We start from the raw sequence: 24477 nt of genomic DNA on the forward strand, positions 1-24477 counted from the left end.
GTTGTTTATTTGTTTGTCCTGCAGTTATGGTCGCGTGTACACTACAGATCCCTATCACGCTCTTGCTCCAGCTGCTGCAGCCTACGGAGTGGGCGCCATGGTAACCGTAACCTAATTTCTTTCTTAATATCTCTCTGTTTTTCTTGTTATTGCTCTCTTGCGATATCATGCCTTCCTTTCATAATTTAGATTTGTTCTTTGCGCGGTAATAATCTGCAAATATCATCACAAAAGAGGCACAAAAGAACTGTCCGTAGTAGCACAATGTTCAGCCCAGATCACATCTTAAAGCTACAGCACTTTAGAGAAGTTTGTAATGTCCAAGAGGAACAACCCAGATGTTTTGGGGTTGTTGGTTTTTTTTTTTTTTTTCCCCCAGATCTTTTTTGTTCCTTTGTGTATTAGTTATTAGTTATTTGCTTAGGTCAGAATAACCTATCGGATCCTGTTGTGAAGATCTCCTGACCCGTGTTTGTGTTGTTTTCTGTTTTCTATAGGCTAGTTTATACCGGGGTGGATACAGTAGGTTTGCCCCATACTAAGAAAGACACGCCTCCATGGTCCCCTCTGATTGGTGGAGCCCTTCTCTCCTCCGCGCTCTTCATTTGGAAAGAGCTTCCTGCCATCTTCTCTGGGTCGTCATAGAAGCCCACGTTTTAGAGGGGGTGGGGGGGGGGACTCATATATCGAAAACAACTGCAGTCCATCTAGTATCCCGGCAGCGTGTAAACAAAACAAACAAACAAAAAAAAAAAGAAACACTAAAGACTAAAACGAAAGAGAAATGATTTCAACACAACTCCAGCATAAACACAACTGCTACTGGACTGAACGACTGCATCAAAACGGATGGACAAACAAAACAAAACAAACAAACAAAAAACAATCCTATTACACTATGACTGAACTGCTGCTCCAAACGTTTCTTCTTCTTCTTTTTTTTTTTTAAACACTACGACTCTGAAAGCGTTTCCTCAGTCTGTGGTAAAGCCCTGTATTAATTCGACTGAAATCACAAACGCATATTAAGTAGCACTCAAAACATACAAAAACAGTTACTTTCCTTTAAAGAGTGAGATGCGGGAGACAGAGATTGTAGATTAAACGGTCGACTTTTAGCGTGCAACTTTTTTTTAGCGGCGCATGCTAGGAACACTACAGCAGCAAAAACTACATGTCATGAAGGTTGGGGGGGGGAGAGAGAGACCCCTTTCAACATTAGGGCACAATATGAAACGAAGGAAAGGGAAGAGAGAGAGAGAGAGAAAGAGTGACGAAGTTAAGGATGAGAATGCTTTCGGAGAACGGCCATACAAGAAGGATGCCTCCGGAGAGCGGACTACAAAACAAAATGACCTTTCGTCCGACAGTGGTAACCTAGGCAACAGCTGAAGCACAGGGCTTTGCTTTCCTGACGTTTTTAAAACAAGTAACTTGTTGCCTTTAATGAAAAAAAAAAAAAATTATTGGGGGGCAAAACCAAATTTTCTGAATATTTCATCATCTATACTTAGAGAGGAAAAGAGAACAAGAAGAGGAAAGGATGGAGAGAAAGAGAAAACACAAAAATATTGACAAGGAAAAAAAACAAAACGATTTGTTTTCGTTCTGCATTACCTCAGTGTTTGTTTTTGGTCTAGAAAATGTCGTTATGATGGCTGTAAGAATATGCGCAATAATGGTAATAGTAGCTATTTTGAAACATTTACGCCAGATTAAAAAAAAAACACTATCGTTACTATTATTATTATTGTCATCGCTATGAATATCGGCGACATTTTCTAGTAAATAATTACTCTTTATTATTGATGGTCTGTTAGTATTACGAATACGATTATTATTACTGTTGTTTCTATGATTATAATGTCACGCGTTTTCATCCGTATCATGTATCCTTATTATCCAAAATAGATTGCATTTTTTCTTTTACCCAAGGGGAACATAACTGTGGAAACACGGAGTTAAAAGCCGAGGGAGGGAGAGAGAGGGAGGGGGAAAAAACGAAAAGAAAAAAAAAACGGCATCACATACAGGAAATATTCACCACTTAACTCCAGTTACGAAACCCTAGTAATTTATTGCATTAGTACCTTATTAGTACCTCACATTCCAAGTACAACATCTTCAAAGCACCTGGATTAAGTCAGTCTTGAGAAAGCTCCGCGTTCCATCACGGCGAGGTAGAACCCGGAAGAAGGGACAACTCAGGGGTTTGGGACAACAACGCCGAGCCGAATTTTTTTTTTTTTAAAGGACATCTGCCCCAAATAAGACTTCCGCCGGAGATGAGATGAACTGTTTTTTTTTTCCCCTCGACATTTCAACTTTTTCCTTTTTTTTTTTTTTTGGATCAAATTGACTTTTAAAAACGGCTTACTCTTCCTCTAGAGAGAGATGGTCGGAATCATGACTTAAAAAAAAAAAAAATCAAAAAACAAACAAAAAAAAACAAACAGCGTTCTACGTTTTCCCTTTCAGTGCGAATGTTGGTGTCCAGTATATATTCAAGTCACTGCCTCAGAAGCGCGGCATGATTCAGGACTATTATGTACAAATACAGTCTTTGTCCCTTTTATGTATCTCTTCATATAATCTCAATATGTTATTATTGCTATTATTATTATTATTATTGCTTGTTTATTATGGTTTTTTTTTTGGTTTTGTTCTTTTGGTTCCAAAGATTTTTTCTCTTTAAAAAGCACATTTTTTTGGTCAACTGTACACAAGTTATTTTAGTTTTGATTATTGTTGTAATTTTTTTTTTTTTAAAGCTGGTATTATATTCTCTTGTCATTTAAACCTGTCTCATTCGTGTGTTTTTTTTTTTTTCTTTTTAAAGGTGTTTTTATATTTAAAAAAAAAAAAAAAGCACCTCGTCCAACATTATGACATCTAAGCCTTTCACAGTAAAAGAAGGGGGGGGGGGGGTGTTGGGGTGGCAAAAATTAATTTATTTCAAAAATTTTCAACGGTTTGTAGCAGCCTGCTTTTTTTTTCCCGCCTCCGTTTAACCTCTAGCACAAGGAAAGTGTGTTGAATTTTAGCGATGCCCGCATGTCTTCGTTTTCATATGGAATGCAGTATGTGAGTATGGGACAGAATGGTGTGTTCATTCAGAATGACTGAGGGGGGGGGGGGGGGTATGACGACAGAACAGCTGGTGAAAGTGTGATGCATTCAGGCTGCATTGTAAAGCAGTGGAGTGTTGTCTGTTAGTTGGGGGGGGGGGGGGGGGGGGGGGATGGGTGTATGACATTTCAAAGATCAGAGAAGTATAAATGTCGAATGAGATGGAAAATAAGCAGAGATGAAGAGGAAGACTGATAAACATTTCATCACAATTCCGTACGGAACCGTTTTGTTTTTTGTTTTGTTTTGTGTTTGTCATTTCTCCAGTGACAGGCCATGTTTTGGGTACCTGTGGACTGGAGGGACTGGTTTGGAAACTAGCCATATTTTCAGCAGCAGCTGGACAATGAGCTTTGAGCTGAAGTAGGAATTTGTGATTTTTGTGTGTGTGTGTATGTGTGTTGCTGGGTGAGTAACACTAAAGTGTTTGACAGGAGAAATGTTGAAGAGTCAAAGGGAGATTTGTCAGGTAAAAGATTTGTGGTTACACACGGCTGCGGTTTTTTTTTTTCTCTCCGTTAACTTAGTGGCTGAGGACTTTGGTCTCTATAAGTATTACTACAAGTATCTATGTGTATACAAACGTGTGTGTGTGTGTGTCATGGGATGACAAGGACCTGCTAAAGCCAAATCTGTCTATTTTTTTTTTCTTTCTTGAAATCAGGATCAAAGAAGTGGAACTGGTGGCTTAGAAAAAGGATACCCCCTTTGGAGCTTGACAAATTTGTCTATCTGTCATTGTTCATGACATCAGCAAAATCAATTCTTTCAGGTTAATATGTAAGCAAAAACTCTGTTGAATGACTAATGGCTGCAGCGTAGACTTGTTATTTCCCAGCCAAATACAGCATGGAGGGTCTTGTCATGGTTTTGCTCCATATCAAGGCAAATGTGTTCTGCAGTATAATGAAAGTACATTTTAATACCCTTTAGGAGGTCTCTCATCCCAAAAACTGGTCTGGGATCATTTTATGTATTGACCCCATGTGCCCTCCCACGGAGCTGGTGTCTTTGCAGGCTCACGCTCGAAGGTCAACCCAAACACACCTGATTCAGCTGCTTCGGCTCCTACAGAGGCTTAGAATATTAATGTCAGGTGTGTTAAATTAGGACTGAAACAGACTCCTGTCTCATACATACATGTCTTTCTTCGAGTTTTTACCCTAATTGTGTAGTACGAAAGGGATGTAGTGCAGAGATTTCCCAAACAACTTCAGATCAGTTCAGTACCCCCCCCCCCCCCCCCCCGGCCCATGAACCCCTGCTACTTCTGACATCACCTTGGTTGATCTGTGTGTGTGTGTACATGTTGGAGCAGTTTGTTGGATTCTGCATGGTGTGTGTGTGTTTGTACAGAGTTTACACCCATAGGGTTCAGCTGTACTCTTTACCCCCCCCTTTTTTTAAACGATGAAACCAATTCAAAGTGTGTTTCTCTGGTTACTTCCTCACCGTGTTCATGCCTGCCTTCATTTTTTTTCCGTCTTGTTTTCTGTCATTGTCGTTGAATGTATATATATAAACGGTTTGTTTGGTTTTTACGCTGTGTTTGTTGTCTGATTATTTTAAAATGAACGACACATTTCATATTTAAAAACGGAACAGAAACAATCCTATCGTCATTGAAAAGCAGATGTTCAGTGAAGAGCACACATCTTGGACTCCACTATTTAACAAGTCATCATAGGTTTAGAACAAGTTTATTTTAACATTATATATACACATTTGGTATTTAAGCGACATTGTACATGTAGATTAATGTTAACTCAAAGGATCTTCGGAGGCAGATGTTGGGGTTTGACAATTTCCACTTCAGACGAAAAGTTCTGCGCATTGTACTCTTGCATTATCTGAGTAAAATCCTCCAGATGACGTATTATTCCGCGGAAACGGATTCAACCGTTATCTCATCATGAAACCCGTAATTAGCAGAAAAGGTGTATCGGCGCTGGAAGAGACCAAAAGCTGTGCAGAGAGGTCTGCATTTTAAAAGTTCAGAGGAGAAAAAGTTTCATTGGAGTACTTCATAATGTTGGGTCTTAATTGAATTATTTCACACTGAGGTCACCTGCACACAGCTAATCAGCTCAAAGTCGCGAGGTTAATCGCTACTTTGGTGACGTCTTTCCACATAATGTAACTGAAGGGCACTTAATTGAAATGTTAAACGTGGGAACAATTGAATCAGTGATGGTAATTAAGGCCACAGATATCGTGGGTTTAGAACCCGACCCTGTGCTATTGAAGGACAGGCGCTGAAAGTCAGCGCTCTGTCGCTGAGAACAGAGAAACGGGGTTATTTTGAACGTCGTTTTTTTAAAAATAAAAAAAATCTTTTCAAGACTACCACAATTTAACCAAAACCTTTCTGCTTCTGACTTTGTACTCTCGTACTGTACGCATTGTGTAATTTACAAGACGTTTGAGGTCTGGAGACATGAAACTTTCAGTGTTTATCGCCTACCGTATGAAGGCGTTTAGTGCAAGTAAAAGGATGATCTGACCAGTGTTCTCAATTCCAAATAATTTGAAGGTGAATGCACAGGGTTTTTTTTAACAATAGAACAGGCACGAAAATAGACCATATACTTTTACACTGAGATAATTTGGGCAAGAAGTCCGAGGTTATAAACAAAACAGCGCCATCTAGAGAATTCAGTCAGTAATGTATTTACTCTTCAGAAATTGGTCTGTCTCTGATTCAGCCATTTTTATCAAGAGCTGCACGACTTCCAATGCAGATTATCAGACTCAAAATTCTAAAATGGTGGAACTGACGATATTGGTTTAAAACGCGTTTTTATGCATGTAAAATCTATGACAATTTTTTTCATCAAAATGTTAATGTATTCCGTTGCAAAATAAAGTTCCTTAAATTTTTGGAGGAATAAAGCCTCAAGGTATTCTAACATTTAGAAAAAATTAGAATAGTCCATGTACCGTTACTGTACAGCACCAAAACCTGCTTACACGGATGCAACCATCATTTCCTTTCATTTGGCAAGCTATTTCAGCGTTCTCTGTTTATGCTGTCTCTCTTTTCATTGGTCAGGCTCCTCAGATTGACGGCTCAAGTCCAACCCATTTTGCGATGTCTCCTGTATTTTCACTTCCTTTTCTCCTGTGTTTGAATGTTTTCATTCTCATGGACCCATAATTCAATGTCCAGTCTCCGTGCTGTTGAAGCTTTCAAGAATCCCTCACTGTTGATGGTCTGTACTAGTTATAGACAGCAGTATGGGTACATCTTGATGCACACTATTTGAGGGAAACAGCATTCTAAGGAAGTAACTGTTGCACTGGGTTCCAAAGAATCTTTTTAAATTTTGAAGAGACCAAACATTCCATTGGAACCCGTGCAAGATTCCAATGCATCCTTGATTACATCACCATCCCATTCGCTCTCCTTGGAGTCCATTGAAAAGCAGAACCAACATAAGGCAACTCAGACATACAGAGTGTGAATGCAGCTAATATGAATAGTAGTTTCCGATTCTGTTTTATCAGACTAACTACTTAGAACTGTTGAAAGTGATATGTAACAGTGGTAAAATATCTGAGTTCTGTTGTAGCTTAGATAAGGATCCCTGTAGTTATGGAGTACAGTGTGTATGTAGTGTTTGTATTGGTATGTTATTGCATATGAAAGAAGAGGTGGAGTGTGTAAGAACCACATCCATGTCAATTGGTCATCCTGGATCCTTAGTAGTCATCATAGGGTTCAGTTATATTGGTCGTCTGGGGACGGGGGATGGAGAAGTCTTTGTCTGGGTCAATTTCCTGTGGTAAACAACAGAGTTTTTCATGCCCCAGCATTTATTCTAAGTAATATAGAATGTTCTGTTCATCTTCATGCAGACCTAAAATCATTCATATACTGTGGACTGAGACTCATTTTTCAAAACTTTATGAGGAGACAAAGGACATTAACATTATGCTTAGTCTTAGTTTGATAGATTGCCTTGATAGCCAATCGCAGTTCAATAGGAAGACTTTAGCAACACCCCAACCTTAATCTCTGTGAGTGTTATTTGATAATTAGTGTCGTGTATACTCACAGTCATGGAGAAGCCAGACTCATACGGCGATCTCAATGCAGGTTGTTCTCGTTTTCCTTGAGGATAAATGAACAAGAATATAAACCAGTTATAGACAGATACTGTTCATTTAACAACCTTGAACTGAGTCATTTCTTCCAGAGGTAAAGTGACCCAAATACCAATTCATATCTTAATTCAAGCACTAATCTTTTGTTGTCACTCTTAATCTATCTCCCTTCAGATCAGGTTGAGAAAACATCTTTTTTTTTTTTTTTTTAATTCTCCATGGATCTTCCATATCAGTTGTCTTTGGCGACTGATTCAACACGGCTATAAAAAAAACTTTACGTCCACACGTCATGGCCTGGGGCAAAGAAAGTAGGACAGAAGTACAGATTGTATCTTTAGTGAAAGCTCCATGCAGCACATCTGTTCAGTTAACTCTGCAAACCACAGTTAAATTAGCTCTGAGATTGTGTATGCAATCCAGAGGAAACGCACTTAAATAAACACACTCACACACACACTCACATACACAAAACAATAGTAACACTGAAAGTGTAGTCAGACATGAGCTAATTGCCACTCCAATATTTTCCAAATTTTTCAAAATGTTTGTGTATATGTTCCTTCGGAAAGATCCACTCAATCATTATTGACCAAATTATTTTGTCAGCCAGACAAAATATTACGTCAGAAGTTGTGTGTTGTATTCACATTCCTCAAATTTATTTATTATTTTGTATTGCTTTATTATTAGCTGTTTGTTGTGGTATTCTCTCTATCTTGCTCTCTCTCTCTCTCTCTCTGACCTTTGTCTCCCTCACCTCTCTTGTCCTCATCATACTCAAAGGTTCCGTTCTCTCTCCCTCCTTTGGGGCTCTGTAATTGTGGTATGTCCCCACTGGGGCTAGTCCAGCCAGTGAAATCCAGCGGCCTGTCCTTTGCCCGCGCCTCACTCCGACACAAGAACACCACCTGCATCAGTCCGTATCCTAGCAACAACACCCAGCCGTTAGCGACCAGTGCTATGCTCAGAACAGGGTCGTCCCAAAGCGGCCGTCGTCCCATTTCGCTGTTTCCGCGGGTTAGCAAGGAGATCCACACCACCCAAATACAGGCGGACAGAATCAAAGTGACGAAGAGCATGGCGGCTTGGGCCTTTGTCTGTCGATGGGTGCTTCCGTTGTAGCTGTAACTGTACGTGACGCAGGTTTGGCAGAGGAAATGTAGCGCCAGCAATAACGCGACAGCTAGCAGACAGAGCACGTAGATTAGCAACATAGCAAATTCTCCTTGGGAATACTGGCACTCGCGTCCGTCCCGCACCAGCACCACGATCAACCACTCCGTAGCGATGATCACCTGGACCAGCCAGAGAGCCAGCGCTAGGCCTGGTTCACCCCAACCTCGCGCCATGCCAAAACCTATTAGCGCCAAGCTACGCGCTAACAGGGTAGAGAACGCCAGGCTGAAGAGGACCCCAAACAGAAAGACTCGTGTTGGGCACGTCTGGGCCGTCAGCTGGATGATGAAAGCGAAAGTGAGGCCGAAGATGCCCGCCGTGGCAAAGAGGAAGAGAAGCAAAGCCGCCACCGTGCCTCCGATCCTCCTTCTCGCCCGACGCCGACACGGCGCGCACAACCACAGAGACCAGAACAGGAGACCCAAAAACAGTCCGGCGGTCACCACAAACCCCAATGTAGCCAGAGATTCAACCACAATTCCCCAGGCAGCCTGTTTTCCACACAGGTACATGTACACCGGGTCCAGATCTGGTCCACAGCCTGCAACTGGGGTTCTTGTGGAGCTTGAAGCGGTCGTGGGATTGGAAGGGGGAGCTGTGGAGGGTGTGCTGGGATTACTCAAAGTTACGCCAACTCCAGCTGTAGTTTCTGAAGAAGTTGTCATCAGGACTGTCGTCAAATTTGAATCTGTAGAGTTCTGGAACATTCCGGGTGTGGGGAGAGTTAGGATGAGGATAAGGAGGGATAAAAGAGAGGGATGACGTGTTAAAAACTTGGGAGCCATGTTGATCATATTTTTTTTCGGTGTCAGTTCTGCTTATTTGGTTTTTTGTTTTTTTTCCTCCACTTGAATACTGTGCCTTGATTCGTTTCCCTCCGGTTTTTGCCTTTCCAGCGAACTGAGTGTTGCCTGAAAAAGAGAGGAGAGTTTAGATGGAGCGACTTGTGACTTTCTCTCTTTATTTTCTGTGCACACACTGAAAGAAAAGATCGGAGCTACTCTCAAGGTGAGGTAAAATCTATCTTTCAACAGAAGCGGATATACCTACAGACACCATGTTGTATAAATATTGATCCGTTCTCAAAGGAGAAAATCTTCAAAAGGGTTTTACGGTTATTGGTTGGTAATTTTCTGCTTTGATGGTTCGAATAAAGCAAAATGACCCGCCGACAAACAGTGAGCAAAGGGCTTTGGATACACTCAGCAATAAATTTACCGTGAAGTAGTAGAGGAGAGAAAGAGAGAGAAAAATTTCCTCAGAAGAGAGAGAGAAGGCAAGTCAAAACAAGGAGAAAAATGAATGTTGCAAGACAAATAGCGAGGTTTGGAGAGGGAAAGAGAGAGAGAGAGAGAGAGAGAGAGAATGACAGAATGATAGATAACCAGAGAGGGGATTAGAGAGAAGAATAAACAGAGAGAGAGGAGGAGGAATAAAGTAGACCGAAACAAGGAAAGAGGGAGGCTGAGGGTAAAGTGAGCGTGTGGTGTGGGGGAGTGAAAGAACAACAGAGAGAGAGAGAGAGAGAGAGAGAGAGAGAGAGAGAGAGAGAGAGCGCGCGCAAAGGGATGGAGGCCATAGATATAGTTGTCTGATAGTTGTCTGTCACTTCCTCGCTGTCACAAAAGAGCCCTTGTGTGACAGAGCGAGAGCGCGAGAGAGAGAGAGAGAGACTCAGAGATGACATTTAGTGTCCTTATCACTGATTTAAAATGGCCACTCCTCATTGTTTCGACCTGTAAGCACTGATACGTTTGCATAGCAAAATGAGATTATTATTTTAAACCCCTAAAGGTTACGCCAAAGAAACGAAAGAGCACAGATCACTGAAGTTAGAGTCTCAACTAAACTTCGCAATTTTTCAGTCTGAGAGCTTAGTTTATAAGGTGATAACTAGGCTTCTCAGTCAGGGTTAGATACATGCAGGTCAAACTGTTTTCACTTAGACACACACACACAAAAAGTTCTGTACTTTTGGAATCACAGCATTTAGATATGCTACAGTCACTGGATAAAACTGACAGTAGAGGACTATGAAAAACAGAATGGAGAACATAGAAAACGAAATAAAAACATCTGGAGAAGGTTTCTCTGAATATTTAGTTCATTTATAAATCCCATGTAAGAGGGGGAAAACAGCAAAAGTTGTTTAAGAGTATTGTATTGTTTAAATAGAGTAATTTCATATTTTAACACAAAACCCCCAAGAAATCTCAACGTTAAGACATTCTAGAACAACTAAAATGAAATATAACTGATTTACCTTTAATGCAGGGATCTCAGAGTGGTTGCTTCATTCTGATGGATGGATGACACTGACTTGCTAGCAGAATGAGGTGCTGTTAGCTCAACAAACGTCACTCTTCATGTAAAATGTCTCCGTTAACGTGACCATAGGCCCATGTCTTTCTGTTCTCTGCGCTGGGTGAGAGAGTGAATGAGGGAAAAAAGGGAGAGAAAGAGAGAGAGATGAGGTGGAGGAAGAGAGAGAGAGAGAGAGGGAGTGAATTAGGGAGGGAGTGAATGAGTGACGAGACAAAATGGATTTGCTGCTAGTCATCCAAAATTTACATTGACAAGTGAGGGGTGGGGGTGGGTGGGGATGGGTGGAGGTCGTGGGGGGGGGGTCCTGGGGGGGTTCCATATCTTTCTGCTTCCGTTATTTGCTTGCCCCCCCCCTTCTCTTCTTTGCAGGAAGGAACTGATAGGTGTGGTGTTTAAATAGCCGCGGGTGATGGAACAATTGCAGACGACTCTCTCTCTCTCTCCCTCTCTCTCTCTCACACACACACACACAAACACACATGTGCATACATAGCCGCAAAGGTGTGTCGTCCGACATGCATATACAAGCACATTTCAGGCCTCAGTCTCCCTTTTAGATAAATTACCCTTCATAACACTGGCTGTGTGTGTGTGTGTGTGTGTGTGTGTGTGTGTGTGTGTGTGTGTGTGTGTGTGTGTATGTATGTGGTTTAATATCATTTCCACACACAATATTGTTTTATGTCATGTGCCAGTTCAGGCTACCTGTGACACGATGATTCCATCGAACTTCTTTCCAACACATCCCAAACTTCCCTTATACGTTTAACTTCCCAAAAGGACAAAGACTGGCCAATCCCAAAAGAAAGATTGGTCAACTTTCAGTCTTTCCACCATCGTGCGCTTGCCCGTAAAAACAGACCTGTGGACGGGAGCTCAGTGGACTCCACTGGATGTGTCTCGGCTGAGTTTGAACATGCTAACAATTAGCATTCTCATAGGTTCTCACGGTGGGAGTGTACAGGCTTGAGTTCCAAAGGATCAGAAGAGCTCCATTCTCAGTTAGAACTGGGTCACTGTTAGCGTAATGAAATTCAGTTATCCACAAATCTATAGAGTTGATTTACTGTGAGAGTGTAATCGTTATAAAAAAAAGAGATTCAAAAGTTGGTGGACTTTTCCTTTGCCCTTACACAGTTAGGAGGTGAACAGGGGGTAAAGAACATTATTCGTGTTTTGGAGTTGAGGAAGTGAGGAGATGTTGATTGATCACTATGAAGCCACTCCTTGGTACGCTGGACGTATTACAGAATGTAACTGGACTCTTTTTATTTTTTTCATATTCTGTCTGGGGGTGACAGAATGTTGTGTCATCACACTGGGGGGGTTGCTAGGTTACCATGGGAGTGGGGTGGGTAGAGAGTGAGTTGTCTGGCTGACTCATTTAAAATGGAGCTCTCTGTCAAATACCCCCCCTCACACACACACGCACACACCTCCTGTCCCCATAACACACACACACCACACACACACATACACACCACACAGCAGTTTAGCCAGAGAACTTGTGTGTGTGTGTGTGTGTGTGTGTGTGTGTGTGTGTGTGTGTGTGTGAGTGTGAGTGTGTGAATGACTGCAGATTTTTAGTTCATGTCTGTACAGGTCAGGCATTTATAAGGTGTATGTTATGGTTTGTTTTGGAGATGAAATCAGGGGGAAAAGCGAGAGAAACCAGAGTAACATATAAAACTGAGTGAGAAAGTGTGATTAAAGCTTTAAAAATGCACAATGATTCAATAACCAAACAACAAACACGTACCGAATCCCAAACTTTTTAAAATACACGCGAAAAATGAGTTTTGGAGCAGGAAGAGTTTGATATAAATTCTTAGACATTAAAAAGACACAGCAAACTTTTTTTTTTTTTTTTTTTGCTTGTTTTCAATACATTTTTCTTTTTTTTTTTTTCCATCAACTTGACATCTGGTATTACTGAACAGTCTCCTCAGTTCACAAATGATCCCAAACAACGAAATGATTTTGGTTACGCACACAGACGTGTCAATGTTTACAACAACATTGACAAAAAAAACCTCTTAGTTACCATGGCAACGTTGTGCCCAACACATAGTTTTACGAGTACTGTAATGCATCCTCAGACTGTTATTTGTAGATGATCATGTCTCTGTCAGAGAAAAGAAAAGAATGAATCATAAAGACAGATCCCAATACACTAATTATATTTTACAACACCCATAATTCTGTCCTAATTTCTATTTGTTTTTTTTTTTTTTCCCCCAAATACAGAGGGAGGCGAAATAGCAACTATTGTCTGTCTTTCCATTCACATACTGCTGTCACCGCCCGTCACAGAAAAGTTTCTGTGGAAATAAAAGACGATTAAGAGATGTCATGAGTTTAACAGCCTTTTCCTCGATGACACAATGGATCATTTTCTCTCTGGGGCCTCTAAAAATCCCCAACATGAACGAGTCCAAAGAATTCTCCCTCACGTTTACACTTTGGATCAGTGTTTCAGGATCACGTTTAAACTCGAGCGGGTGACCCCGCGTCACTCCGGCCTGTAAAGCCGGCGCTTCGCATGCCGTGTTAACGGGGATGCGTTCCCTTAGGGAGTTTTTGTTTCTGAAACGTGCTTTCGGGTCCTTTGTATGGGGATAACCCAGGTCTGCTGTCTTATTGGTGACAGCGCACAAATCTGCCACACTGGTGTCAGGAGTGGGATGGTGTTGCTTTGAAGCCACTGGAAGCACAAACCTGTAACTCATGAACTCCTCCAAGATCCTATTGTACCAGGCCATCCTGATGTGCACACGCTCGTGTATAGACACTAAAGTATGCCTAGCCACGTATTGTATATATTATTTTCAGTGATGGGGGTCCAGTGGAGTATGTATCAGTGGCGTATCTTCCGCTCTCACCGCGGAGCAATGAGAGATCTGTCTTTGTAACTTTTTAATTATTATGTTTTCATTATTGTTTGAAGTTTTGTGAGCAGTTTAGTCATGGGACATTGTATGAATGCAATGTTGACGGTTTCTTGTTCTCAAAAGATAAAAGACAACATTTTACTGAAAATAGAAACTTTTAATGGTGCTAGCCGGACAATTACAAATTGACAGTCACATTTAGTAAAATAAATGTGTTTATTTGACAAGCTCTATCACACAGGAGTGAAGGAGAGAACCGGGTCGGAGAAACAGAGCGGGAGAGAGAGAGGGGAGGATATGTCTCCACCACGCTGACTTATATATAGCATTGTGATTAGTTCTCCACTGCACCACCCCCATTCGTGGTACAGTCTCATCTGTCTCTGTGTCCATCCTTAGTGACAGTGTTTAACAGTACATTTAAAAAGCACAATGCTAAAAAAAAAAAAGAGATTAATTGGATAAGAAAGGAAGTAGAGAATAGCGGTTTCTTTTATCCTGCCGATGTGAATTACATATATACATTTACAATTTTTCCTCAGGCAGAACAGAAGCAAACACGGTCCAGACATCACACACGTATTCAAGCTCAACATAACATCAACATTTTGCTTCTGGTCATTGCCTTATTTGGGCATCAGTTAGCGTGGCTCTACCTTTCAGGAACTTTATAAGCAGGACAGTAAAACTCGAGGTAGACTAGATCACTCGGAGCGCTGAGTTGAAGGTTTGTGAGGAGGGAGAGAAGGGGGAAGTATAAGGATGTCGTCTTATCTCAACGGATATAGTCAGTATGAAATATTATATAATAATAATAATAATAATATACAATAATAATAATAACATAAAGTTATATCTGCACGTTTTGTTCAGTCCGTTCTTTTTCAGCCATGGTTTGTCGCGCTGAAACAGTTTGGCCGCGGTAGACGCACAGGCAACGCGGAATTACCGTAGGACAACGACAAAGCGAGGACGGGGGGAGGGGCTTGAAGAACGGGGAGGGGCCTATGGATGGTAGGGGCGGTTTGAAGGCGGGACTGGTACACAGGTAGGGCTGTCTGGAGGCGGGGTTTAGATAATGCCGTATTTGGCCAGGTCGCTGAGCTCCATGTCGCCAAAGGCTTCCCATGGGCACACCACTGTGATGTCTGTCAGACACAGAGAGAGAGAGAGAGAGAGTTATTATTTTACCCTGCTCCAATCCATCTCTTTTTTTTAATTTTTTTATTTTCATATCTGTAACCTTGAGAGGTTGCCAAAAGGCTCCTGGTTGTGAGTTGAGAGCCAACTGAGAGATAAAGTTTTTAAGCATTCTAATAGTCTCCAAACAAACAAACAAACAAACAAACAATGTACCTGTGCCAAGACCCTCCATTCCAGGGATGTCATCACCAAATCTGAAAAATGAGGAGAAATTGTTTCATGAGACTTATGAAAATGACAACAAGAGTTCTGTCATATTTCATAAAAAATTCATCTTTTTTTTTTTTTTTACCCTTTCTTTTCTGTTTTCCTGTTTTTTTTCTATCTCTCTCTTCTTTCACAAACAGTAAACTGAAAGTATTGCATGAGTTGTGTATGTGTGAGGAGGAGAGGGAGAGAAAGACAAGGAAAGAGCAAAAGACAATGGGTGTGAGCTCTATCGCTTTGTGTGTATTGTTTGTGTGTCTGTGCGTGTGTCTGTTTGTTTATTTGTTTGTGTATGTAGCCATGCATGCATGCGTGTGCGTGTGTGTGCGCCTGTGTGTATGCGTGTATGTGTGTGTGGCTTATCCTAGTTAGAGTAGCGGGGGGGTGCTGGGGCCTATCCCAGCATACAATGGGTGAAAGGTGTGTGTGTGTGTCTGTGTGTGTGTGTCTGTGTGTAGGTGTGTGTTTATGTGTGTGTGTGTTTGTGTTTGTGTGTGTGTGTGTGTCTGTGTGTGCTTCAGTTCTCACCCCTTCTGTCCAGGCTTGGGGGCCTTGCTCTTGAATGTGCGAGTCTGCCTCTGTTTGAACTTGGGTGGGCCCTTCTTGGGTGTGGTCGGGCCGCCGCTGCCAGAGGGCGTGGCCAGTGCGCTTCCTGCAGGTGGTGCAGCGTTCATCTCGGCAGTGATCTGAGAAAGAAAGAAACCAAAAAACAACAAAAAAAAATGAGTGAAGGAGATCAGGTTAGGATCTGTGTGTAAACCTGTCTGTGAGATTACAACACATTCCTGTTCAGGGAGTTCTCTCCCTGTCTTTCATAGCTCTTAATTCTCATCTCTTTACTTGACTGTTCACATATTCACCCTCTGTCTTTGACTTTTTACACAGTCATTCCCTCTGTCCCTATCTCTCTCCCTCTCTCTCGCTCTCTCTCTCTCTCTGCTGCCCTCTGCCTGTTAATCTGGGCTTTGTCCGGTTGTTTCCATGTGCAGTGGATGCCTCACTAATCTGATACTGAGATTATCAAGGATTAACCTAATCTCGGAGATTATTCTTGTTTCAGTCTACCAGCCACTTTGATTAATTGCCCTTCTCTGATTCTTGGATTTTCCAGAGTGTCACAAATCAAAGCGGTGCCAACACTGGATTAAAAGTTATTTTTTGCTTCCTCTCTTTCCCTCCAAACGCGTTTGTTTATTCTCTCATACTAACTACTCCCAAAGAGTTAAACGTTAAATGTTTAAAGTGCAGTACCCTCTTGTCAAACCCGTATGTCAGCTCAGCAGCACGTCAAAACGATTTCATTTCATATGCCTTTTGTTTGTCTATTTTTGATTTTGTGTTACTGTTATTTTTTTTCCCTCATTGACACCAACTAATGTCTTCACATCTTTCTTTGCGAAAGAATGAAACGGTGTGGAGAATTTTAACATTTCTGCAGAACGCCCAGTAATATGACTACAGATCTCAGTATTCTCGTTTGTGGCAGTCTTCCGATAGTCCTTGGCAGTGTTTTTTTCTTTTGTTTTTGGAAGGCTGCTCTGTTCTCGTGCTAGCAGGCACAAACCAGAGCTGTTGACTCAGATTGAGGAAAAGAACAGATGTTCGTTAAGGTATTGGAGGAGGGCAGGACAGGAGACACTAATACGATTAAAGTTCGCAGACATAGACAACAACTAAAGTCAAGGGATGTCTTTTTTTCTTTCATCTCCTTAACCCTTATCCTCCAAAATCCCTCTTTCACCCCCCCCCATCCCCCCCGCAACCCACCTATGACACTGCGATCTCGTTAAGCTCGTTAAACCGACTGACATCGCCCGGGTCAGTTATGTAACTCAACACAGCCGGCGTTTGCACCAATCGCTGATCTCAAAGTCAAACGGATTGACTTCAGAGCAAGTCTAACAATCCTAGCTTTCATCCAGATTGTATAGAGATCTAAGGATCTGCGCACATGCTGCTCAACTCAAACCTCCCCTAACGCTGCATGTGACATATGGTGCTGGAGTCTTAGCCCTAGAGTGATGCTCCTCAGTCAGGTGAAAGCTGAACCCCCTTCTACTAAAACACAAAACCTCCCGCACACTCACGGCACGGTGCATTATCATGCAAGTGTCTCCTCGTCTATAGAAAATTCCAGTCTTTTGACTTATTCTGCAATGAAATCCTGTGATTGCTAAAGTTAAAGATGTACCAGTTCTCAGCCTAACATTGTCTGCAGGTTACTTTTAACTCTTGTGTGAGTGAAATGCAGGTAAGTATCTGCACTAAGTACTGTGAAGGTGAAAAAAGAAACCGTTGAGGTTGTGTGTGTGTGTGTGTGTGTGTGTGTGTGTGTGTGTTTCTGTGTGTGTGCAAGTTAATGTGAGAACAAATCAAAACTTGTTGTCTCTGGATGGCCTATGTGGTCCTGTTTGGAAAATCTTTACATCTTCTGCATTTGTCCTTATATTTAAACAGCAAAATACCCAACGTCATCAACAAATATGTTTACTGTCACATCATTAACATAGCTCTATTCAACTGTCAGCACAGACTGGAATGGATGCATTTACCAGCTTCTATGGCTCCATTGTGACGAAATGTAATCAGACAATAACAGTCTGAAATCAAGTTATAAGTTAACCATTTGGTGATAAGATTTAAATGAAACGATGAATTTAAATGTATAAATCATTGTTTTTAACATTTGCAAACTCCATTACTTCCAGGCATCCTGCATCCCTGTTGAATATCTTTCTTTGAAAAGCCAAAAGCGCTGTAGGCATCCTCTGCAGTATCTAGCTGTATCACAGTTACTCACATGCAGGCAGAGTAGAACAGAATAGAATGCAGTCGCACATTGTATTGAGTTGAATCGAAAATCTTACCTGTGTTCAAGATGTCCAGGAAACTTCTCTCTCTCTCTGTATCTCGAGCTTCTGATTGAATGTACAGATGCCTGCGTATCCTTCGTTTTTATACCTCTTCTCTTAATCCCTCGTTCTTTTCTCTTCCAATCACGTGCCGCCGACGCAGGTCAGTCAACGGGTCTGCTGGGGCCCCGGTCGTTTGGCTCCTCCCTTGGCCCCACCCCCTTCGGAAAAGTCAAAGAAGGGAACTGGGTTGCTTTAATTGACTTAAGATTGGTCCAGGCTTATCCGTGCCTGCGGCGGTACAGAGACGTGCCCGGTGGTTGTCTGTTGTCTTACTTAGGTCTCGTTTGAAGTCCATGTGAATTTGTCTTACCGTGAGCCCGCGCATGTGTGGGTCATCCCATCCTAACGCAACCGAGTAAACGTGTAAAGGAATTTAAATAAATGCCTCAGGTTTGTCGCGTGAAGGTTAATGTGTTCCCACAGTTACAAGAGGCAGAGGATTCTAGATCATTATCTTTTTTCTCTTTTCTCTTTAAACCATATGTACAGTCTGCCAGACATTATACTCTCACACTACGTGTGGGCATCCTGCAGTCTCAAGTTTTTGAGATATGTAGAGATGCGTTTTTTTTTTTATGTCAACGTTCAAGTGATGTCATTCAGTCTAACTGAGTCTAAATTTATAGTTTAACTTTAAATCCTTTACAGTGTAAAGTAGTCATGTAGTTACAGGTATGTATTGACATATTTAACCATGTTATACTCATTCCTATGATATTATGCTCATGATAATGTCCAAATGATGACACAGTCGGACGGAAAGAGCCAGAAGGGTTACTCTATGTGGAGGGGATTTAACTGTATCTGTGAATATAAACAAGTTTGTCAGTCCTCTTATCATTCGTTTTCTTCCTGGACTTTATCATTATCTGTTTTGTTCTCTTTTGCGGTCATAGTATGTCCTGAATAAACGTTTTATTCTGGATCTTCCCTTAGCTTATTCTGGATCTTTCCTTAACTTATTCTGAATCTTTCCTTAGCTTATTCTGGATCTTCCCTTAGCTTATTCTGGATCTTTCCTTAGCTTATTCTGGATCTTTCCTTAGCTTATTCTGGATCTTTCCTTAGTTCTCTAAAGTTAACCCTGTAAATATTCTGCATTCTAGTTCAAGATAGTCATCAGTCAACCATAATCTGGGAAATGTTCTATTCTATTCTATTCTATTCTATTCTATTCTATTCTATTCTATTTGGTTTTACTTTGGTTCTGTTCTATATGGTTCTATTCCATTATGTTGTGTTCCATGCTGCTGTGTAATGTTGGGTTGTATTCTGTTCCATTCCATTGATCTGTTTTGGAAATGTGCCAGGGCTGCCTCAGTGACATCACAGCTTACTGTGACATCAACAGTCGCAATAATGAGATGACCTTAATCAACAAACTTGAAAGCCAACGGAAATGTTGCAGATTAAACGCTTGGTTGACCTGAATGACGGCACACCACGCAAAGTACTGAGGCCGGTCGCCGAATCTTATATTTCAGACTGAGGAGTAGGACATGGAAGAATAATTCTGTAAAAGGCACGAGATTTGTGTGGATATTCTGTGGAAGTTCAGCGGACTTCACTGTTGTTTTCAACTAGTTTTGACTGGTCAGATATTTCTCAAATCCCTGCTGTTAGCGGAGGGTTAAGGAAAAAGAAAGAGTGAAGTCCTGGAGCAACCTGTGTGTACATACATGTGTGTGTGTGTGTTTGAATGGCACATGTGTGTATATTGCATGTTTGGTGCTACTTCAAACACAACTATGAGTGTGATTCATCTTAAAAAAGTGATTCTTAAACATCAGGGCCATGTATATGGAAGCTCTACCCCTCAATTTAATCTATAATGTTGAATATCAGAATAGTAGTATAGGAATTTTTGTTTTACAACTTTCTCAGTCACAATTATATATGACGATTAGGGTCTCAGTGTTATGTCTTGGTTAGAGTGTAGGATCGTGGTTTCCAGGCGTGTTCATAACTTAAAACTCATACTTAGCATAAGTATAAAACTATAAAAGCGTAAGAGAATGCTACGCATTTTAAAATCCCATTTGTCATTTTTATCTGTCTTTCATCATACCAAAAAAATGTACCAGATTTTTGTTGGGAGGTAGATGAAGCAGATTTTATTCATTCATTGTGTTCAATGCCTTTTTGAATTGGTAAGTCTGGTTACACATGTATATGAATGCACGTAACCCCAGGGCAGATTTGGCAAAGAACTCTTGGCACCAAGTACCTTTCCTAGTACATGTCAAATAATTAGTAAAACCAGTTTTTGATTTCGTGGCCGGTTTGGAAGAAACAAAGCCGAACGCTTGTGGTGAGAGAAAACCTGTTTGTTTACCTCATGGGTTAGGTTTAAGTGGAAGATTGTTTAGGAAATGCAGATTGTCTGGGAAAGAACAGGTTTTGCTGAAACGTCTCTCTTGGTTTGGACGACACATTTACTTTGTTTCGTAGCGTTATAGTGTCAAAGGTCATCAAAACTTTTCAGTTTTTTTGATGCATGGGTGAAACTGGAACGATGATTTGACCTTAATCAGTAGAAAGAGACAGAGAAAGACAGAGAGATAGCACACACGTAAACACAAAAACTCAGAGGTGTTTGGAATGGCCTGAGATTAAGGGTCAGATCAGTGTTGAATCAGGTCAAGCAATACTAGGCCAGCATAAGGAGGGCAGGACTTCTCACATCTCCTCTGTGCTAATATTACACAGGTCGGGCGTTGTGAGGATTTAGGCTCCTCAAAAATTACCGCCTCGCTAAATGGGTCCACTCAGATGGCTAAACTGTTAGCATGGTTTTGTGAGAGCGTCTCTCTCTCTCTCTCTCTGTGTCTGTGTCTGCGTCTGCGTCTGCGTCTGCGTCTGTGTGTGTATGGCTGGGGATTAGGGCACAGGCTTTGGTGGGAGTGGAACATTGCAGTTAAGCGTTGCCTGCTCTGGTGCTGAAGGTCTGGAGAAGTTCTGAGCAGAGTCATGCTGGGAAGTGCTTACGTAACTGAGTGAGATGAAGGTCAAACTTGACCTCCTCCCACCCTCCTCTAACACTCCGCAAAAACAGGCACCTTAACGAACTGGACTGAAGGGTTCAGGCCGCAAATGGCCCTCTGGTTACTAATGTGTTTTAAGCCGACTGAAATGATATGTCACGCCAAGATTTCACCAGCTCCGAGAACTGGACCCCAGACCTCTTTAACCTCATTCAATATTCTATTCTATTCTATTCTATTCTATTCTATTCTATTCTATTCTATTCCATCCCAATCATCCAATCTTCCACTCATTTTGTTTTGTCTGATGTTTATTGTCCAAGAGCAAACAGAAAAGTAGATTGATTTTAATTTTGTGATTTCACAAAGGACAAGAAGACATAATTATTATCTAAATAACTTAATATTTTGTTTGATTATTCTCATGGACAGGATCACACAGTCCATTGAAGGTGCAGCTTGTTGCAGCTGGTTAAAACTTTTTGCTTTTTTTAATAAATACACTTTATGAATCGTTAATTACTTTGATTACTCTTATTGTTGTTGTACTGTATTTACTGCAAAACAATTTTGATATAATGCTCAAAGTAGCTTTATCCACAAACCAATCCTCAAATCAGATTTCTGATAACGTAGTTTGCTGACGTGACCATACTTCTGAAGATTAACAGAAATCAATTCTTAAAAAGGATGCAGCGTAGAGAGGAGTTAGTTTGGCGGCGGGCCGGTGGAACACCGGTAAACAATATTTTCTGACAACGTCAACGGGTGGTCAACACGTCAGTCTCTGGAGTCATTAACCTCACACTCTCTTTGTGTCTGAATGTTCATAACACTAAGCCTTAAATAGGATTTGCATGTCAGGTAAACAGTGAACTATGAGCATTGCACTGATGCGTGTAAATTTAAGCTTTGTATGTATGTGTGTGTGTGTGTGTATGTGTGTGTGTTTGTAGGTGGAGGGTGGCTGATTTATGCCTATTTTCCCCTTAGTAATAGGTACTATTTATGTGGTATTCTTTGAAGAAAAGATGAAATCCACAGAATTTAATTTTGGAAAAGAGGAACTCTATACTTATATAGATGTATACATTCTCATTTAAGTTGCAACAGCTTATGTGTGTGTGTGTGTGTGTGTCTGTGTGTGTGTGTGTGTGTGTGTGTGTGTAAGTGTAAGTGTGTGTGTGTGTGTGTGTGTGTGTGTGTGTGTGTGTGCATGCATGTGTTTTCTTTGCCAAAAATCAAATGTTTACAGTACGGCTTTAGAGGTCAAGAGCTGTGCCAAAACCTCACTGAATGCATACATTTCAACCCCTCATCTCAGATCCATACTGCTCTCTCTCTTCTAAATTAAACTCTCTTTAAATGTATGGTAGACCCCTGTTAAAAACTCAGACGTGTGTGTATAAACATACATCTTATGAATGAAGTCTAGACACTGGGTTGCCCCTCATAGTTAAATATTTTCTCAGGGTTTTCTTGTAGTTGCAGGTTAAACACCGCTAATCTCCCAACAGATAAAACATTATAGTCTAAATCATTTCTAAAAGTTGTCATGTTTTTTTTGTTTTGTTTTGTTTTGTTTTGTTTTGTTTTTTGTTTTTTTTTAGCTCAGTCTGCCAGCAGCCAAATTTTCAGCCCTGTGCAGACATCTGTGCTGTCCATGCAAAAAATCTGGAGGTAACAACCAGAAAGTCAATAAAACAGCCTAAAGTACATTACCTGCGAGCATCCTCTATGCTCAAATGCTCTGATGTTCATTTCTACACAATAAGGCATTCTTTTTCTACACAACAACTCTCTTTTTAAGCCATAGGTTATGTTTGCAGAAGGAGAGGTGCATGTACTTGAATTCAAAGGTGAATTGACTGAATTCATTCTGGAGACTTAGAGACAGACGGTTCCAGCCTTTTCCCATTGGTGTCATTTCTGCCAAAAGGATTTGCTTCTTAAGGCATTTGGGATCCTCACAGAAGCTATTCTTAGACAGCTAAACTGCAGGGTGTGAACAAAAGCAGGAAAAAAATGTTATGTTTCAGGTAAATGTTGTGCAAGGTTGTCCAGGACTGTGTTCTTCTTCTTCTTTTTTTTTTTTTATAATTGGTTCATAATGTAAATTTAACATAAAAGAGCAGGTTAGTCCCTCTCAATAATCTGTCACAGATTTGACTGACATGTCAGGAAACAATATGACAAGTGTAACACTTTAGGCACCGACCCTGATCATCAGCGTTCCCTAATCTCAGGTAATCTATGGACATCCACAGAACTGGAGCATTGCCACCTTTGACCTGACGCCAGGGGACACGACACACATATGAAATGACACACTTCTGAGTTAAACGGCTGAAGGGACCCAGTGGGTCTGAATAATCCGTAGACGGCCGCCTCGTCTGTTGTTTGACGGTTAATTTCAGGACTGACATCACAGGTAGAGAGTGAATCGGAGAAGATACTGTAAGGAGCTCATTTTGGGAAAGCAGAATAACGGGTTAGATGAGCCTTTAATTTAACCGTAATTTGGCCACGTTAACCGAGCGAGGTAATCCCTAAACTTGATCTGGGATTCTCAGAAGCCTCCAGCAGGAGTCCAGTCTTATTCGTGTCAGCAGACAGTTGACTGCAGAGGCCTTAAAAAAAAAAAAAAAAAAAATCTAGTATTACATATATGACCCTCTCTGAGGTGTTTATCCGCTAATTTTATTTATTTTGTTTATTTGAAGAATCAAACAGAACTGTTTGTTTTCCACGTGTGTAGTTCCTTTTAACTGATGTGAAGCAGTTTTGCGAAGAACTCTGTGATAACTCACAGATTTTTTTTTTCTGCCACGTGGTCTTTTTTTTTAATTGCCATTGCTAATTTTCAGATGTGTATTTCAAAGTTTCACAGATTTAACAATCCATAGTTCCCTATGTACAAATATAAAATAAAAAAAGATACATTCATGAAATCACCAGGTAAGTAGTATGAAATAAGACAAGCATAATATCTAATACAATGTACATCACCACTGTCATTACTGCCAGGTGAGAATGATAAAGAGTGTCCTAAGAATAGAGAACTGAAGGACTCCAGAAAGCTAGACCAGCAATTTAACCGTTGCTCCTTTGTTAGGCAGGTAACAATAGAGAGGATTACAGAGAGAATAGCAACACTTTGACTTTAAGCCCCTGGGTCCTGTAACAATGGCTTATGTTATAATGATAAGTCAGTCCTCACTGATGACATAACCACACTGAATGTCAATCATTCAAGGGAATATTGTGATGAAAAGTGCTTATTCAACCTTCATGCGTCATATTTTGTCATTAATTACTGCATTTATGATTCAAATATGAAGTCATCCTCAGGTTAATTGAATTGAATTGAACTGAATTGAATTGAATTGAATTGAACTGAATTGAATAGAATTGATATTCTATGCAGTGCTCAAGGTGCACTACTGTCAAAGAAGAGGATGATAAAATTATTCTGATTAGATGCGTTTTGAATGTATTTTGTGTGTGTGTGTGTGTGTGTGTGTGTGAGTGTGTGTG

At 40.9% G+C, this 24477-nt stretch overlaps 3 protein-coding genes across 3 annotated transcripts in view; 1 reads left to right on the forward strand and 2 right to left on the reverse strand.

Moving 5' to 3' along the window:
• The window catches only part of LOC115829136 (RNA binding protein fox-1 homolog 2), a 37236-nt gene extending 35721 nt beyond the window's left edge, over nt 1-1515 (forward strand). The window contains exons 11-12 of the mRNA XM_030793187.1: nt 25-100; nt 498-1515. Coding sequence (XP_030649047.1) covers nt 25-100; nt 498-542 — 121 coding nt within the window. The 3' untranslated portion in view covers nt 543-1515. The remainder of the gene's footprint in view (nt 1-24; nt 101-497) is intronic.
• Nucleotides 1516-6831: 5316 nt separating this feature from the next.
• On the reverse strand, nt 6832-9122 carry LOC115829205 (G-protein coupled receptor family C group 5 member D). Its single transcript, XM_030793266.1, has 3 exons — nt 7997-9122; nt 7188-7243; nt 6832-6909 (listed from the first exon to the last, which is right to left on the reverse strand). Exons 1-3 carry the CDS (start codon nt 9120-9122, stop codon nt 6832-6834), a joined length of 1260 nt encoding a protein of 419 aa, XP_030649126.1.
• A 5580-nt stretch (nt 9123-14702) lies between these two features.
• pde6hb (phosphodiesterase 6H, cGMP-specific, cone, gamma, paralog b) lies at nt 14703-15715 on the reverse strand. Its single transcript, XM_030793833.1, has 3 exons — nt 15570-15715; nt 14988-15028; nt 14703-14779 (listed from the first exon to the last, which is right to left on the reverse strand). The coding sequence occupies exons 1-3, from the start codon at nt 15713-15715 to the stop codon at nt 14703-14705; spliced, it is 264 nt and encodes an 87-aa protein (XP_030649693.1).
• Nucleotides 15716-24477: the final 8762 nt, after the last annotated feature.

Source organism: Chanos chanos, chromosome 16 (assembly GCF_902362185.1).
Source record: "Chanos chanos chromosome 16, fChaCha1.1, whole genome shotgun sequence".
Classification (NCBI taxonomy): domain Eukaryota; kingdom Metazoa; phylum Chordata; class Actinopteri; order Gonorynchiformes; family Chanidae; genus Chanos; species Chanos chanos.